General features: G+C 49.0%; 1 protein-coding gene and 1 pseudogene across 1 annotated transcript; one reads left to right on the top strand and one right to left on the bottom strand.

Annotated features, from left to right (window-relative positions):
- The first annotated feature begins 15 nt into the window (after positions 1–15).
- On the top strand, positions 16–8,743 carry FOXRED1 (FAD dependent oxidoreductase domain containing 1). The gene is made up of 11 exons (XM_053595435.1): positions 16–237; positions 2,495–2,715; positions 3,939–4,049; positions 4,538–4,656; positions 6,004–6,098; positions 6,370–6,471; positions 6,809–6,885; positions 7,062–7,222; positions 7,368–7,497; positions 7,734–7,838; positions 8,061–8,743. The coding sequence occupies exons 1-11, from the start codon at positions 48–50 to the stop codon at positions 8,313–8,315; spliced, it is 1,566 nt and encodes a 521-aa protein (XP_053451410.1). The 5' UTR covers positions 16–47; the 3' UTR covers positions 8,316–8,743.
- Positions 8,744–16,848: 8,105 nt separating this feature from the next.
- Positions 16,849–17,898, bottom strand: LOC128588337 (proteasome activator complex subunit 2-like; annotated as a pseudogene).
- Between the last annotated feature and the right edge of the window lie 228 nt (positions 17,899–18,126).

Raw genomic sequence — 18,126 nt, 5'->3', positions numbered from 1 at the left:
CAGCGGCCAGTAGAGTGGAGGGGCAGGGCCCGCGAGGCCTCAGGCCAATGAGCGCTCGTTCCCCGCCCGGTGGCGAGGAGCGGCGGCTGCTGGCATGGGATCCCACGAGAGGTACAGCTCTCGGAGGCCGCAGGCTGAGCAGGACCATGCTCCGGAGGGTGCTGCGGCTCGGTTGTGGCTGGGGCCTGGGCTTCTCGGTGCGGGGGCTGAGCATACGCAAAGGAGGCTCTACTCCGGGTAATATGAGGGCGCTAACCTCCAGCTGCGTGACCTCTGGCGGGACAAAGGGTCAGCTGGGGCGGGGGTAAGCTTGCCTGTCGCAGCTCGTGGCAGTGTGTGGTTCCCAAGCGACCCTCTCGGGTGACGAATTTACGTCATTCTGTGCCAACTTACCACCAAAACGACTGGGATCAGGCTGGTTCGTTAGTGGCACAGACGTGCGTTCAATTCTGCCCACGCACAGGCTGCTGTCGCCGCCAGAGTGAGGAGAGGAAAGGATCCAGTATATATGCTGAAGATGCCTGGAGTCTAAGTAGCTAGCGAGTTCAAGACAATAATCCAGTCTCGAACTACTCAGTCTTGTAGAACTAAACTTGAAGACTGCCCCCCACACTGCTGGACTAGAAGCCAGGATAACAGTAGAAGTACATAGAGCGGGTGGGAACTGAGATCAGCCTTGAAGGATAATGTTTACTGGTTCAAGAAGATGTGTGTTCTGGTCTATGAAGAACTGAGCACAGATTAGGAGAAAAGTATTGTTCTTGTGCAAGGAACTAGCAACAGCCATCTAGATGGACAGTTTGAGTGGTACCATGAAATGTAGTGTGGATGAGTAAGGTAAGTCCTGATCAAAGAAATATTCCAGTGCTGCTGAGAAGAGTGAATTAGGTATGAAATGGCAAAAGGATTTGTTTATTCTTAATACTTAACTGAGCACTGAGAATGTGCCAGGCGCTGGCTAGCTTGGGGAGTCAGTGGTGAAAGTAAACTCAGTGTCCCCTGATAAATTTTACAGGATGAAGCAATCGCAAGCTCACACTTGGAAATGTGTCCATGCTGCAAGAGAGGTTCACAGAGCCAAGAGACCATGTGGTAGGGGAATTAGTCTAGAGGGCCTTTCCTGAGAAAATAACTTGAGCTGAAATCTAAGGGAAGCAAGGACTTAACTAGACAAAGAAGTGGTGAGACAGAAGACTGGTCTTAAGCTCCTGAGAGCCTCCCAGAGAGCTAGGTAGGATTATAGGCGTGAACCACTGCACAGGGCAGTGGCCACAGTTTTAAAGCAGAGAGAAGATGTGTAGATTTCCTGTGATAAAAAGAAATACCTTCAAAGAACTGAAAGGGTTGGGGCATGGGTGAGGACAAGGTGAGCAAAAGTCAGATTGTGCAGTACCTTATATTAAAAATAGAAAAAACGGCTCGGCACCTGTGGCTCAAGTGGCTAAGGCACCAGCCACATACACCTGAGCTGGCGGGTTCAAATCCAGCTTGGCCCGCCAAACAACAATGACAGCTGCAACGTCAGGCATTGTGGCAGGTGCCTGTAGACCCAGCTGCTTGGGAGGTGGAAGCAGGAGAATCACTTGAACCCAGGAGCTGGAAGTTGCTGTGAGCTGTGATGCCACGTCACTCTACCCAGGGCGACAGCTTGAGGCTCTGCCTCAAAAAATAAATAAATAAATAAATAAATAAAAATAGAAAAAACAAGCCTAGTGCTGTGGCAGGTATCTGTAGTCCCAGCTACTCAGGAGGTGAAGCAGGAGGATCGCTTGAGCCCAGGAGTTTGAGGTGGCAGTGAGCTACAGTGACACCACTACAGATCATTCTAGCTATCATGTAGAAAAACTAGCCGGACATGGGGAAGGAACAGAAAACAGTCCTTTGCATTTGTCCAGGTAAGAGATCATAATGTCTTGGCCTGGGATGGTGATGGCAGAGATGGAAGGAAAGGGGACATATTATGGAATTATTTGAGAGTCAGTGTCAACAGGACTTGATTACAGATAGATACTAATGTAAGTTTGCTGGTGGTGATGGATGTAAAGGGTAAGATGCCATATAGAGGTACCATGTTTCAGAGGGGACTGCAGCTTGGAGTGTGCTGGGACTCTGAGTCCAGGGGCCTGGAATACCCAAGTACAGATGACAGTTGGATATATGAGTCTGTGGCTCAGGGGAGAGAGAAGTCTGTGCAGGGGATAATATGTGAGTTACATAGCCTAAGGAAAGAGTAGAAAGTATTCATTTTAGGAAGTTGAATCTTGCTGTGTTGGGCATGGTGCACAAAAAGGAAGATTGATGACACATAGATCATCCAGGAAAGCTGTGGCAACACTGCCAGGTGCAAGGTGACCTCATGAGAAGGGGTAACAGTGGGGACTGCCAATTCAAGAGTCTATTTAGCCCCCCTTTTCCTGTGCCCATCCTCCAACCTCCCCCTGCCACCACATGGGAAGGAAATACATGGCCAAATGATCGTAACTATATCCCACAGACTGGAATGGAAAAGTATCTGAGTTTAAAAAGAAGATCCGGTCGATCCTGCCTGGAGAAGCCGGGAACCCACTGTATGACACCAGCCACCTGCCCCCTGAACACTCTGATGTGGTGATCGTGGGAGGTGGGGTCCTCGGCCTATCTGTGGCCTACTGGCTGAAGAAGCTGGAGAAGCGCCAAGGTGCCATTCAGGTGCTGGTGGTGGAGCGGGACCACACGGTGAGTGTGGGGTGCGACAAAGCCACAGGCGGGCAAGACGATGACTTGAAAACAGAGGGGCGGGAAAAAGGAAAGACCTCAATCTCTAGGGGCCCAAAAGACAGAGACTGTATTTTGATTGTTGAAAAATAACCCCAGGTTCAGCTCCTATGCCTCAAGCAGCTAAGGCCAGCCACATACACCTGAGCTGGTGGGTTCGGATCCAGCCCGGGCCTGCCAAACGACAATGATGGTTGCAATCAAAAAATAGCTGGGCATTGTGGCAGATGCTTGTAGTCCCAGCTACTCCTTAGGAGGTGGAGGCAGGAGAATCGCTTGAGCCCAGGAATTGGAGGTTGCCGCGGGCTGTGATGCCACGGCACTCTACCCAGGGTGACAGCTTGAGGCTCTGTCTCAAAAAATAAATAAAATAATCCCAGATTTTTTGCTCAAACCAGGAACTTGGCAATAAGTTTTGCTTTTGCAAACAGATGCCGCAAAATTGGCTCTTTGGAGATCTCACAGGTCTGCCCCAGAGAGCCTGCATTCAAATTATAACTATAATTAATGCAGGAGTGGCACCTGTGGCTCAGTGAGTAGGGCGCCGGCCCCATATGCCAAGGGTGGCGGGTTCAAACCCAGCCCCCGCCAAACTGCAACAAAAAAATAGCCAGGCGTTGTGGCGGGCGCCTGTAGTCCCAGCTGCTTGGGAGGCTGAGGCAAGAGAATCACATAAGCCCAAGAGTTGGAGGTTGCTGTGAGCCATGTGACATCATGGCACTCTACCCGAGGGCGGTACAGTGAGACTCTGTCTCTACAAAAAAAAAAAAAAATCAAGCAAACTATAATTAATGCAAAGAGCAGCCTGAATTTTCTTTTAGATCTCTTTACTTCTGAGGGTTTTGGACTTGAGTTTGCTCTTGCCAGCTAGCCATGGGCCTTGCTACTGTACTGTTCTATCTTTTCATTTTATAATTAGATCAGGTGTTAATCTCCTGCCCTTGAACTTCCAAGCCATTCCCATTTTGTACAACGATGCCCAGCCCTTCCTAGGTAACTGTTCTGCACGTGCACTAACAAGGATTGTAACCCGTATGTCTTCAGGCTGCTGGCTGACTTGCACACAGGTTTATCTACCCAGGCTGCTCTTAGGAGTCCTCCTTAGCTCAGGTGCCTAGCTCGCAGTCCCCACTGCAGTATTCCAGTTGTGTGTGACGGTGCTGGTCGGTCTTGTCTTTCCACAGTACTCCCAAGCCTCCACAGGGCTTTCTGTTGGTGGGATTCGTCAGCAATTCTCATTGCCCGAGAACATCCAGCTCTCCCTCTTTTCAGCCAGCTTTCTACGGAACATCAATGTATGTGCAATGATATTTAGGGCCTTGGGGTGGTAACCTCTCCTTTCAGCCAGAGAGGGAGCAGCCCACCTGCTCAAGAAAGGGAACAGGCTCGGCACCTGTGACTCAAGCAGCTAAGGCGCCAGCCACATACACCTGAGCTGGCAGGTTCGAATCCAGCCCAGGGCCCACCAAACAACAATGACGGCTGCAACCAAAAAATAGCCGGGCATTGTGTCGGGCGCCTGTAGTCCCAGCTACTTGGGAGGCTGAGGCAAGAGAATCGCTTGAGCCCAGGAGTTGGAGGTTGCTGTGAGCTATGATGTCACGGCACTCTACCCAGGGTAACAGCTTGAGGCTCTGTCTCAAAAAAAAGGGAACAGGTGTGCATTAGGCAACTAGGAGTGGGGAGCCTGGCTTTTCTTCCCAGTAGAGGTGCCTTGATGCTTGGTGAGGAAGGCAGGGAAGCTGGATAAGTCATTGTCTTAGGATCCTCTCTTTGCACACAGGAGTATCTGGCCGTAGTCGATGACCCTCCCCTGGACCTGCATTTCAACCCCTTGGGCTATCTCTTTCTAGCATCAGAAAAGGGTGCTGCGACCATGGAGAGCAATGTGAAAGTGCAGAGGTGAGTCCTCTAAGGCCTCCCAGCTGCATCAGAGCTTCACACTCAGCAACTCCTGCGCCCTGATAGGGACTGAGAAGATAGAGTTGACGCAACAGGTTCCTGCTCTCTGGGAGCCCAGTCTGCCAGGAAAACAGACACAGACCTCAAGACCTTGTGGGGAGTGCTGTACCACAGGATAAAATGCTGAATTTTATCCTGAATTTTCCAGATCATAAGAACCACCTAGGACACTCTAGACCTAATAAACCAGAATATCTAGGGAGGGACCCAGGAATCTAGGCTTTTAACAAGCACCCTTTTAAGTCAGCATGCACTTTCTGTAGAGGGCCCATTGGGGTTTGCTGGCCACTGCATTTCTGTCATGGCCACTTGGCTCTGCAGCTGCAACACAGAAGCAGTAGTAGACACAGGTATAAAGGAGTGAGTGTGGCTCACTCACAAAAATAGGCACCAGGTCGGATTTGGCAACCCCTGCCATGAGATTATCATGATCAGCCAAGGGTGGGTATGTTTGTGGTACAAACACTCAAGTCACTCAGTGACATCAGGTTATATCCTAAGTGCTTTACAGACATTAATTTATTGAATCACTAGGACATCCCTGTTGTACATTGGGAATCAGGCATAGGCACTCATAAAGGGCAAGTGACACTAGGCTTTGATTCAAACCAGGCAGTCGTAGAGTGTTCCTGTAGCACCTACAGTATGCTGCCTTTGGGGACAGTGTCCCAAGACAGTTATTTGCACTGATGGGCAAGGTTGTATGAGGAGGTGGAGGGCAAGGCCATTCTGAGCAGAGATGGAAAGAACAGGTTACCCTCTGTATCAAGAAAGAACGTGGAGGCTGGGTGTAGTGGCTCACGCCTATAACCCTAGCACTCTGGGAGGCTGATGTGGGTGAATTGCTTGAGCTCACGAGTTTGAGACCAGCCTGAGCAAGAGCAAAAATCTGTCTCTAAAAATTAGCTGGTTGTTGTGGCAGACGCCGGTAGTCCCAGCTGCTTGGGAGGTTGAGGCAAGAGGATCACTTGAGCCCAAGAGTTTGAGGTTGCTGTGAGCTATGTGACTTGGCACTCTACCGAAGACGACAAAGTGAGACTCTGTCTTGAAAGAAAGAAAGGACATGGAATAGGTAGTGGATGACAAGGAGTGTGGTGTGCTAAAGGGAGACAGCGAGCAGGAAAGGACAGAAGATGCTGAAGAGCCTTGACCAGGAGGCGTGGTCGTCACCCACTCAGCAGTGGCAAAGTTGGGGACAGAGAAGTGAAATGAGTGAGCTGAGTTCACTGTGGGATTCACACCCTGCACACACACCTTCTCTAACATACACAACCCACACACTTTCAGACAGGAAGGAGCCAAAGTTTGTCTGATGTCTCCTGAGCAGCTGCGGAACAAATTTCCCTGGATAAACACAGAGGGAGTGGCTTTGGCATCTTACGGTGAGGCTTGCTTGCAGAGGGGACAGCTTTTTTCCCTAAAGATGCAGAATGAGGGTTGCCTCAGTGCCCCACAGCCAGGTGGAAGGAGAAAGGCCTCCCTGCACAGCAGGGCCTACCCCAGGACTAGCTGGTTCTGTCCTTCGGTAGGATTTGGCTGAGATGACCTTCCCTGCCTTACAAGCCCTAGAGAGGAGATGGGAGGGTGCAAAAAATAAAATAGGAGAGGAGGGGTCCTAGTCGCTCTACGTGAATCCTCATTGTCTCATCACAGGAATGGAGAATGAAGGTTGGTTTGACCCCTGGTGTCTGCTTCAGGGGCTGCGGCGAAAAGTCCAGTCCATGGGAGTATTTTTCTGCCAGGGAGAAGTGACACGTGAGTCTGAGGTCCTGTGCCCACTGCTTTTCCTCTAGCAACCAGGGCCTAGGCCTAGAGAACGGGCATCTTCTCACTCACGAGCTAGGCGAGGGCTGGTGGCGAAAGGGCCCCTTGCGGAGGCCTCCGCATCCTGTCTCCCACTCCTTACTGACTGCTTTGTGCCTGTGGCCTGCCTGACAGTTCCCATTGCATCCCAGTTGCCTATCTTGGTTTCTTCTGAGCCTGTGAGAAAACTCCCTTTCTTACAGCTCGCTTTCCTTATGAAACCAATGGAATCCCTATTCCCTTCCCCTGTAAGGCCTCTGAAGGTTATTATTTAATTTCTTCCCTGCAGGTTTCATCTCTTCATCTAGCCGCATGAAGACCACCAGTGGGGAGGAGGTGACCTTGAAAAGGATTTATGAAGTCCATGTAAGTTCCTAGTGCAGAGAAATCCCTCAAAAGAGTAGAGGGGCAGGAAGGACACTGAATTTGTCAGTCTTCTGCCCACTCCCAGGGTGGGTGAACTAAAACTCAGGAAGAAATGCGCCCCTCGGGTGCTCAAGTGTCACCCAGACCCTCCCTCCCTCAACCTCTGGTGCCTGCAGGTGAAGATGGACCACAGTCTGGAGTACCAGCCCGTGGAGTGTGCCGTGGTGATCAATGCAGCAGGAGCCTGGTCTGGGCAAATCGCAGAGCTGGCTGGGATTGGGAAGGGGCCGCTTGGCACCCTTCAGGGCACCAAGCTACCTGTGGAACCCAGGAAAAGGTAACTTATCTCAGGGCAGCTGAGGCTGGTGGGAGGAGGAGGGAAGAAATGATAACAAGATAGTTAATCGTGTGCACGTGGATGGGGAGAGGGGACTGGTGGCTGAGCTGTTGTTGTACTTTCTTCACCCACCTGGTTATGACAGGTATGTGTATTTGTGGCACTGCCCCCAGGGACCAGGCCTGGAGGCTCCGCTAGTTTTAGACAGCAGTGGAGCGTACTTCCGCCGGGAAGGATTAGGCAACAACTACATAGGTGGCCGTAGCCCCACTGAGGTAAGTTGAGTGAAGTTGAACATGCTGGGAGAGAGACAGAGGCCACTTGCTATCAAAGAATCAGGCTTTTTTTGAGGGTTGCATGCTGTGTTAGTGATGTTGCAGCCCCTCCAGGTTTGAACTAGGACCATTTCTCCCCAGCCCGCCCTACCAAGGGGATTGGTTAAAGGGGTCAGTGAGGTCTGGGTCTGCCCTGTGTCCCAGGCAACACAAGCCTGTTCTGCTTCTTACCCCAGGAGGAGGAACCAGATCCAAAGAACTTGGAAGTGGACCATGGCTTCTTCCAAGACAAAGTGTGGCCCCCTTTGGCCCAGAGGGTACCAGCTTTTGAGACTCTGAAGGTAACTAACAGAGTGGGTTTTCCTGAGATTTTTGTTTTTGTTTTACTTTCCTGTTTATTTCCCCTTGGACCCTGCCGCCTACCATATTCCCTCCACCACTTCGGCTGCTAAGGAATCTCTTGAACTCATTCCATCCCATGGACCCCCTCAGCAACTGGGAGAGGGTACTTAGTGCTGATCTCTGACCAGGAGTGAGGATGGAGTGTGTCTGTGTCCCCGCAGGTTCGGAGTGCCTGGGCCGGCTACTATGACTATAACACCTTTGACCAGAATGGTGTGGTGGGCCCCCACCCCCTCGTGGTCAACATGTACTTTGCTACAGGCTTCAGTGGCCATGGGCTCCAACAGGCGCCTGGTGTGGGGCGAGCCGTAGCAGAGATAGTGCTGGAAGGCCACTTCCAGACCATCGACTTGAGCTCCTTCCTCTTCAGCCGCTTTTACTTGGGAGAGAAGACCCAGGAGCGCATCATCATCTGAGCCTACAGGCTCTGCAAGCCAGTGGGCTTGTGTCCCCGACACCTTTGGCCCACACTCTGGCTGCTTGCACAATCCTCATTGCTGTCCGGGGCCTTTCCAGCACTATGCCAGGCTATCCTCCCTCAGGCATGCTCAGGGCCTATTCTCCTTCCCCACTATCGTCTCCTCTGGGAAAGGCCCAGCCCAACAGGAAATCATGGGGCAGGACCCTATGACCTGTGCCATGGCTGATACCACCCAGAAAGGCAGTCCCAAGCACCCTGGCCCAGGACCAGCTCCTTCCTGGTACTGACCAGGAAAGACTGCCTCTGACCCTCTTGGCAAACCCAAGCAGAGCCCAGGCAGGGGAACTTTCTGGGGCATACTGGCTCAGATTTATTGACATGTCTATTTTTCCAGTCATCAATTAATAAATGTGATTAACTCCTCCCTCCTGTTTTCCATCCCTTCTACTTTTCATCTTGCAGCAAGTTTTTGAGGCACCTGCTAGCCTTTGGTGGCAGGAGTGTGGAAACACAGTGTCCTCCCAGGAGCTTTCTTAGAGCCTAGGTGGTAGGCATCTTATTTACAAGCTAGTGCCTCCCGACCCTGATCCCCGCAAGGAGTTTGATTGCAGAAGGAAAGGATAGGTTCATTCATCTATTCAGTCCCAACTCTTAGCCAAGCTCAGGGCCACATATTAGAGAGAAACCAGCAAGCAGAGCATAGTCCATGTCTTGGCTGGAACTTCTGTGGTTGTGTCCTGCCCCTTGCCCAAGATCAGATACAGTGTGAACCCTGCAGGATGGGGCTAGGGCATGGGAAGGGGGTTTCTCCATGAAGCTTGCCATGGAAGTTGGCCTCTGAGTTGACCCTAAAAGGATGGGTTGTTTAATAAAGTGAATGCAAGGTGGCCAGGAAAGGATCCAGGTTGAAGGCAAATCATACACAAAGGCCTAGGGGCAAGAATTAACAAGATTCAGGGGGGTTTTCCTAGTTCAGCAGCTAAGACAAAGTATCTCAGAATTCATAAACAATAGAGATGTTCAGGGCGGCACCTGTGGATCAAGGAGTAGGGCCCTGGTCCCACATACCAGAGATGGTGGGTTCAATCCCAGCCCCGGCCAAAAACTGCAAAAAAAAAAAAAGAAACAGAAATGTTCATAGTCCTAAAGGCTGGGAGTCCAAAAGCAAGGCACCAGCAGATCCAATGTCTGGTGAGGCCTGCTCTCTGCAGCAAAGATGGCAAGGATGGCACCTTCTCACTGTCCTGACATGCTGGAGGGGTGAGGCAGCCTTCAACCTCGTACAAGGGCACTCATTCCTTTCACAAGGACGGAGCCATCACAACCAGTCCCCCAAGGGCCCCACCTCTAGAAATTGCCACAATGGGTATGAGAATCCAACATAAGAATCTGGGGATGGGGAACACCAATATTCAGACTACAACACAATTTTTACTGGCTGGATCATAGAGTGAAAGAAGAATTAGGTTGAAGAGCCGGACTAAGGAATATGGATTTTAACCTGTGGGCAGTAGGCCACTGAGGGGTTTCACTAGGGAAGTGAGATGATCAGATTTTCCTCTTGGAAAAATCACCATGACCGGGCAGCGCCTGTGGCTCAGTGAGTAGGGCGCCGGCCCCATATGCCGAGGGTGGCGGGTTCAAACCCAGCCCCGGCCAAACTGCAACAACAACAAAAAAATAGCCGGGCGTTGTGGCGGGCGCTGTAGTCCCAGCTGCTCGGGAGGCTGAGGCAAGAGAATTGCGTAAGCCCAAGAGTTGGAGGTTGCTGTGAGCTGTGTGATGCCACAGCACTCTATCAAGGGCCATAAAGTGAGACTCTGTCTCTACAAAAAAAAAAAAAAAATCACCATGACCTCCTTGTGGAGAACAGACAGGGATGTCAATGCAGGAAACAAGGAACCCTAAAGGAGATTGTTACTGCAATCCATGTGGCCCAGAAAATAGGGGCCCAAACTATCACGGTAGAAGTAGACAGCAGCAACAAAAAACGGGTCAACTTCAAGAATGATTGTTGTAAGAGTTAATGTTAGTTGTTAACTCAGCATCAATTGAAAAGTAGCCACGAGGTTTCACGAGACTGAGGATTTAATAGGATTTACTTTTTCAGAAAGATGAAACAATGGATTCAGCATGTCCTCATTATAAAGGGCGAGAATGCACAAATATGCCATTTTCAGCTATCAAAAAAGTAGAAATGAGGTACTGCAGGTTGGTGGGGAGAAAAGAGATGTCAGGGTGTGTCAGGGGAGGAAGCTAGACGCTGACGAGAAGCCAAGGAGTCCAAGCACAACGTGAGGCAGATGACGCCCTCAGTGATGGTATCTGGAGATCTGAACAATATGGAGACGGCCACAAAGAATAGCGTGAACTTGATCAAGATTTGGATGATGTTGAAGAAGAAACAAAAATCAAAGCACATCAGCTGGCTGTTCAGATGATATAAAATCCTCAGATTCTTGTAGCCCTTCAAGAAAGATACATTGAAAGCCTGCCTAGGGTTGATAAAAGACGAGTGAATGGGGCCAGGCACAGTGGTTCACGCCTGTAATCCCAGCACTTGGGAGGCCAATGCCAGTGGATTGCCTGAGCTTACAGGTTCAAGACCAGCCTGACCCAGAGCAAGACCCCTCTCTCTAGCAATAGGTGGGTGTTGTGGTGGATGCCTGTAGTCCCAGCTACTCGGGAGGCTGAAGTAAGAGAATCGCTTAAGCCCAGGAGTTTGAGGTTGTGAGCTATGACACTAAGGCACTCTACTGAGGATGACAAAAGTGAGACTGTCTCAAAAAAAAAAAAAAAAAATGAGCGAATGCTTTCAAAAACCTGTAAGTTAAATATCCACAGATAGAAGCCAAATTCTATGAGGAAGTTCATGATATTAAAAGGAACTATGCCATTTTCTATCAATCTGTATTTGACAAGTGACTTGAGATTTTTTTTTTTTTTTTTGTAGAGACAGAGTCACTGTACCACCCTGGGGTAGAGTGCCCTGACGTCACAGGGCTCACAGCAACCTCTAACTCTTGGGCTTACGCGATTCTCTTGCCTCAGCCTCCCGAGCAGCTGGGACTACAGGCGCCCGCCACAACGCCCGGCTATTTTTCTGTTGCAGTTTGGCCGGGGCTGGGTCCGAACCCGCCACCCTCGGCATATGGGGCCCACGCCCTACTCACTGAGCCACAGGCGCCACCCAGTGACTTGAGATTATTAATGCGATTTGTGAACCTACAAAAGAAGAATGTGAATGGAAACCAGATGAAGAAGATGAAAAAAAGAAGTAGCAGAAACATTAAGTGACATGGGACAGTTCGTACTGTGACCAAAACTGTTTTCCAATGACTCTTTCTTTAATCTTTTTGCACCTTCTCAAACTCCTGAGAATGGCGATCTGGATGATGCTGCTGAAGCTATTCTTGCTGCTGAAGCTATTCTTGCTGCAGATTTTGAAACTGGTCACTGTTTATGTGTGTTAATCCCAAGATCAGTGTTATACTTTACTGGAGAAGCTATTGAAGATGATGACGGTGATTATGACGAAGTAGGTGCAGAGGAAGGAGATGAGGAACATGATACAGACTATGATCCAAAGAAAGATAAAAACACAGCAGAATGCAAGCATCAGTGAAGCAGGACGTATGTGGGCTTGAGGATAATCTGCTCTGGTCTGCATTCTGCTCCCTGGAAAGGATGAATGGACATCTTTTGAGGAGTGTATTTTCAAGTTTTTGTTGTTGTTCATTTGTTTTTGCAGCCTAAACTAAAAATCTCAAATACAGTTTTAGTTCTTATAAGATGTATTAATTTTGTACTGATTCATGTAGGAGCAAAGTAAGGGGTTGTACCCAGTTTTATCATATTACAAAGAAAAGGATATCAACTTTGGAAGGGGTACTACCATATATATTAGTAAGCAAGTGTTAAAAAGTAAAAGGACAAAATCTTAAATGATGTGATGCTTTTGTATTTTATTTTTTTGACACAGAGTCTCACTTTGTCACTCTTGGTAGAATGCCGTGGCATCACAGTTCACAGCAACCTCAGACTCTTGGGCTGAAGCCATCCTCTTGCCTCAGCCTCTTCCTACAAGGCTGGGACTACAGGCACTTGCCAAAACACCCTACTAAATTTTTTTTTTTTTTGAGACAGAGTCTCATTATGTTGCCCTCGGTAGAGCGCTGTGACGTCACAGCTCACAGAAACCTCAAACTCTTGGGCTCAAGCTATTCTCTTGCCTCAGCCTCCCGAGTAGCTGGGACTATAGGCGCCCGCCACAACACCCGGCTAATGTGATGCTTTTTTAAAAAGAAAAAATTAAAAAGTTACATTTAATTTTCTTTCAGTAAGAACTAGAGAAAAGTCCCCAAGCCTCTGGTTTTTCTACTTCTTGTTGCTTAAAGTGTATCATTTGCCCATGCTTCTGTTTACTCTCTATTAAAATGAGGACTGTTTTGCTCAACTATCTCACGGATTGTTAAAGCTTTTTAAGTTAAATCTCATGAAATGTTTCTCAAAATTAAAAGCTCAAAAATTTAGGCCTTTTTGTAACACAAGTATGACATTCCACATCTTACTCGTACCATGCTTTGATAATTAAACTGGAAAATGAAGGTTAAGTACCTCTATTCTGGGTCTGGGCAGGCAATACTCTTTCAGATTTTTGTGTGGTTTTTTTTTTTTTTTTTTTTGTAGAGACAGAGTCTCACTGTACCGCCCTCGGTAGAGTTCCGTGGTGTCACATGGCTCACAGCAACCTCTAACTCTTGGGCTTACATGATTCTCTTGCCTCAGCCTCCCGAGTAGCTGGGACCACAGGCGCCCGCCACAACGCCCGGCTATTTTTTTGTTGCAGTTTGGCCGGGGCTGGGTTTGAACCCGCCACCCTCGGCATATGGGGCTGGTGCCCTACTCACTGAGCCACAGGCGCCGCCCTGTGTGGCTCTTATTTTGAAAGAAGTTCATGGATGAAATATGTCAAAGGTTCAAGGATTCGTTTTAGATATTTTTGATGACCATATTGTAGGGATCATGGGAATGGAAGGGATGTCATTAAATTTGAGACTGTAGAGCCACATTTAAAATACCTTGGGCTGGGGTGGTGCCTGTGGCTCAGTCGGTAAGGCGCCAGCCCCATATACCGAGGGTGGCGGGTTCAAACCCGGCCCCAGCCAAACTGCAACCAAAAAATAGCCGGGCGTTGTGGTGGGCGCCTATAGTCCCAGCTACTCGGGAGGCTGGGGCAAGAGAATTGCTTAAGCCCAGGAAGTTGGAGGTTGCTGTCAGCTGTGTGAGGCCACGGCACTCTACCCAGGGCCATAAAGTGAGACTCTGTCTCTACAAAAAAAAAAAAAAAATACCTTGGGCTGGGTGGCACCTGTGGCTCAGTGAGTAGAGCACTGGCCCCATATATGGAGGGTGGCTGGTTTAAGCCCGGCCCTGGCCAAACTGCAACAAAAAATAGCTGGGCGCTGTGGCGGGCACCTGTAGTTCCCAGCTACTTGGGAGGCTGAGGTAAGAGAATCGCCTAAGCCCAAGAGCTGGAGGCACTCTACTGAGGGCGACCAAGTGAGACTCTGCCTCCAAAAATAAATAAATGAATAAATAAATAAATAAATAAATAAAATACCTTGGGCTAATTACTGTTAATTTTGGGGGGATGGACTTTTTTTTGACACTGAGGGTGGACTAATTGGACCATAATTAGTGGAAGGTCTAGAGTTCCTAAAGGAAGGTCTAGAATCACATTGAATTCCTCTTTAGAGGCGATAGAACTTCCTTTTTGAAAAAGTAGCGTTAAGGTCTTAGAATGTGAACACATATTGTTATTTGTGTAGTTGTTATTGTTTGTGTAGTTGTATTTTTATTCCTCTCCTGAAATTTTTAACTTAATACTGGAAGTCCTTAACCAATTATAATAATTTTTTTCTCTTTATTTTCACAATGATTTTGGGTGCTTTGATTAGATGTTCTGTACTGGGTTTTATTTTTATTTTCTTTTGTAACCATAGCTCATCTAAACACTTTTTCTGAACTTCAAAAAATTTTCTTCTAAAGATAGAATCCCATTTATAATGAACTTAAAGTAGAAAAATCATTTTCTTTCATTCCTTTAGCAAATAGCTATTGCCAGAGTGAATGGGGTAAGTAATAAATATTGAGCCTTGTTATACACGGGGATATGGTTTGCAGTGAAATGTTCATTATAATTGGAGTTTCAAGGGATGTCGGTGTTTATGCCATGTCTCCAGTTCCAAAATTCTAGAAGTCTGAAATCTTTAATAAAATTTGGATTTAATTTTTAAAAACAGAAACAGGGTCAAATCAGACGGCCACATTTCCAGCCTGGACAGCTGGATGTGTGCAGCATCTCCCAGAAAGGTGGACATCAAGGAGGAGCCATGTGAGGGTGAGCTGTGTGGGATGAAGGCTGCGCAGGGGAACACGCAGAGCCCTGGAGCAGAGGGTTGGGGTGACTGGCATGGCCCTCAGGTGAAGATGTCATGGAACAGGACGGCATCACTCCAGAAGGTAGAACAGCAGGGGCCAAGGAGGGAAGCTAGAGGGACCCCACTGACAAATTTAAGGGACATTCCAAAGAAAAGGATGCTGAAGAGGTGCCCAGAGAGGCACAAAAACCCCAGGAGGGTGTGGTGTCGTGGGAGCTGAGGAGGAAGTCCTCGGCTAGTTGGCCAGACTCAGTCCCCAGTGTGTCAGTGGTGACTTCAGTCTGAGTGCAGTTTGAGGCATGTGCACTTGCAGAGAAGTGGTGACAGGGAACTGAGACAGCTGGTAACATGCCCACTTCCCCACAAAAGGGTCTTTTGGGGAAAATGAAAGGGAAAGGATGGATGGATGTCACTGAAGTGAGGGGGAAGGAAGAGGGAGAGGACAGCAGAAGCCACTGGGGGGAGAGAAGCAGGACCCAGATGGTGAGCTGAAGAGGAAGGGCAAGGCAGTGCTGCAAGACAAGAGCACAAGCCTGTAGTCCTAGCTACTCGGGAGGCTGAGGCAAGAGAATCCCTTAAGCCTAAGAGTTTGAGGTTGTGGTGAGCTGTGATGGCACTTTACCGAGGGCAACATAGTGAGACTCTGTCTCAAAAAAACAAAAAACAACACACACACACACACACACACACACACACACACACGGTACCATAAACATTTGGGGGAAGGAGACAGGAAGGACTCAGTTTAGGAAAGCCTTCCCTGAAGAAGTTACAAAAATGAAACTTGCCAGGGCCCAGCTGGGTTGGGTGAAGAGAGGCACTTGACAGAGAGTACAAGGCCATGACAGAGTACTTCACGGAGCAGAGCATGGACCAGGGCGTCCTCTGTACTTTAGGGAGAACTCAGCTAATCCTTGCAGAATATAGCAACTAGGCACCATAATCTTGATGAAGACAGTGAGCACAGAAATGTCACACAAGCTCTCCAAAGTCGCACGGCTCCTAAGTCATGAGTCCTGACTGTGAGCCCAGGCACTCGGCTGCAGGGTCCTCCCAGGATAGGCACCTTGGCTTTGGCTGGCTGGTGAGAAAAGGAAGAAGTGATACTGGAGGGGGAGATGATGAGCCTTAGGTGGCCCAGTTCAAGTCCCCCGCCCTGCCAGCCTTTCATGCATGTACACAGTTTTGTGATAATGTTTATACCAAGCTGGGATGCGGAAGAGCGCTGCTGAGGCCAATACAGCAGAACCTCCATAGCTGACCCCCTCCTTCAGTTGACTGTTAGGAGACTGGACATGTACCAAGTGTGTGGATCAGTATAGGAGGCCTAGTTCCTTATGCTGACCAATTTGTTACAGTCTCTGGGTGGTCAATTTGCAGAGGCTCTCTGAATGTATATTTCTTCTGTGGTGTAACAAACTCTGGGAAGTGTTACATGTTATATTCCCCCCTTGGGGCCCTCACAGCACTCATCAGAGTCTGAAGACCTCTAAAGAAAAGGAGGCAAAGGGATCACCAGCTACTTCCCAACCACCTACTTCTTCCAGACTTTCTGCAGCAGCCCTGTGAGCACCTGCAGGTCTTTGCACGCTGAGCTGCAGTCACTGGCTCGGAGCAAAGCGCTGGGCACAGACCCTGGACACTGGTCTTCAGGGTCCAGCCTTCCAGCCCCACCCGGAACCCACTGTGTGTGACTTTGGAAAAGCTGTTTAATCCCTCTAAGCCTGGCAGCCACCATACCTCAGTGGGTAAGGTGCCAGCCACATGCACCGAGGCTAGTGGGTTTGAACCTAGCTCGAGCCACTTAAAGCAACAATGACAACGGCAACAGCAGGAGCAACAACAACAAAATATCCAGGCCTTGTGGTGGGCACCTGTAGTCCCAGCTGCATGGCAGGCTGAGGCAAGAGAATCACTTAAGCCCAAGAGTTTGAGGTTGCTGTGAGCTCTGATGCCACCGCACTCTACCAAGTGCAACATAGTGAGATTCTGACTCAAAAAAAAAAAAAAACCTGTTCATAACCTCCTTTAAATTTTCAAGTCAACAGTTTTGTTTTGTTTTTTTTTCCACACAAGTTAGGTCATTTATTTTCTTTCTAGCCCTGGGTTCAGTACATAGATGGCTTCTCTTCGCCTCTTGGATTGGTAATTTTCTCCAGGTTGCTGATGATGATATGATAAAGCTCAGCATAGAAGACCCTCAGGTCCAGCACCATGGCCGTAAGCTCCCCATACACTGCCTCATCTCACTGGTGTACCAAGGCTGGGTAATCCATTACACGGGTCTCCTTGAAGGCCTTAGCCACAACATTCCCACATTCTAAGAAGTACTTGGAAATCGTTGTCTGGAAGGATTCCATTTTGGTCTTGACTGTATTCACCCTCTCCAGCATCTTCTCCTGGATTGCTACCCCCAAATCATTTCCATCCTAATCTTCGGGATCAGGTGCTTCTCTTTGAGAGTCCAGACTTCTGGCTTCACCAGGGCAAGCAGGGACAGGGTTTTCTCATTCCCAGGGAGAAATCCACACTAGGGGCTTCTTTCTTCTGCTGCTTATCTGCTTCCATCTCATCATCCTTGGGCAGGGGTCTGGGATGGGGATATCCCGTCCGGCACAGAGGGAGGTCAGGTCAGCCACATTCAGGGAGTCATCTTGCAAGAGCTGGTTCAGGTGTATGATTTTTTGTGGGAAGAATCTGTAGAGGAACTTCTCAGCCTCCTGGAAAAGATTTTGCCTGAAGACATCCACCTGTTTGAGGGCCTCCTCACTCTGGCGCATCCTACAAGGCTTGGCCATGCTGCTCCAGTTGCTAGATCGGTAAGTCAACAGATTAATACCAAAAAAATCCTATCGAATATAATTTTCCAGGCTCGGTGCCTGTAGTTCAGTAGTTATGGCGCCAGCCACATACACCCAGGCTGGTGGGTTCAAACCCAGCCCGGGCCAGCTAAACAAAAAATGACAACTGCAACAAAAAAATAGCCTGGCGTTGTGGCGGGCGCCTGTAGTCCCAGCTACTTGGGAGGCTGAGGCAAGAGAATCACTTAAGCCCAAGAGTTGGAGGTTGCTGTGAGCTGTGATGCTACAGCACTCTACCCAGGGTGACATAGTGAGACTCTTTCTCAAAAAAGAAAAAAAATTCCTCTAAGCCTCATTTTTCTCAGTTGTATAAAAAGAAAATAAGATATGGAGACCTCCCTTGCAGGGCGTTGAGGAGGAAAAAAATGGGAGTTTCTTTTCCTCGCCCCAACGTGGAAGAAAACCGAGCTTTCACAGCAGGTTTCGGGGAACCCAGGCGTGCAGGCTCGTCGCCGCCCGGCGGGGCTCGGGGGCGGCCCCTCTCCGCCGCAGGAGGCCCCGG

Source organism: Nycticebus coucang, chromosome 6 (genome assembly GCF_027406575.1).
Source record: "Nycticebus coucang isolate mNycCou1 chromosome 6, mNycCou1.pri, whole genome shotgun sequence".
NCBI lineage: Eukaryota > Metazoa > Chordata > Mammalia > Primates > Lorisidae > Nycticebus > Nycticebus coucang.
Note: the sequence above shows the minus strand (reverse complement) of the source record. Positions and strands in the feature narration are given on the sequence as shown.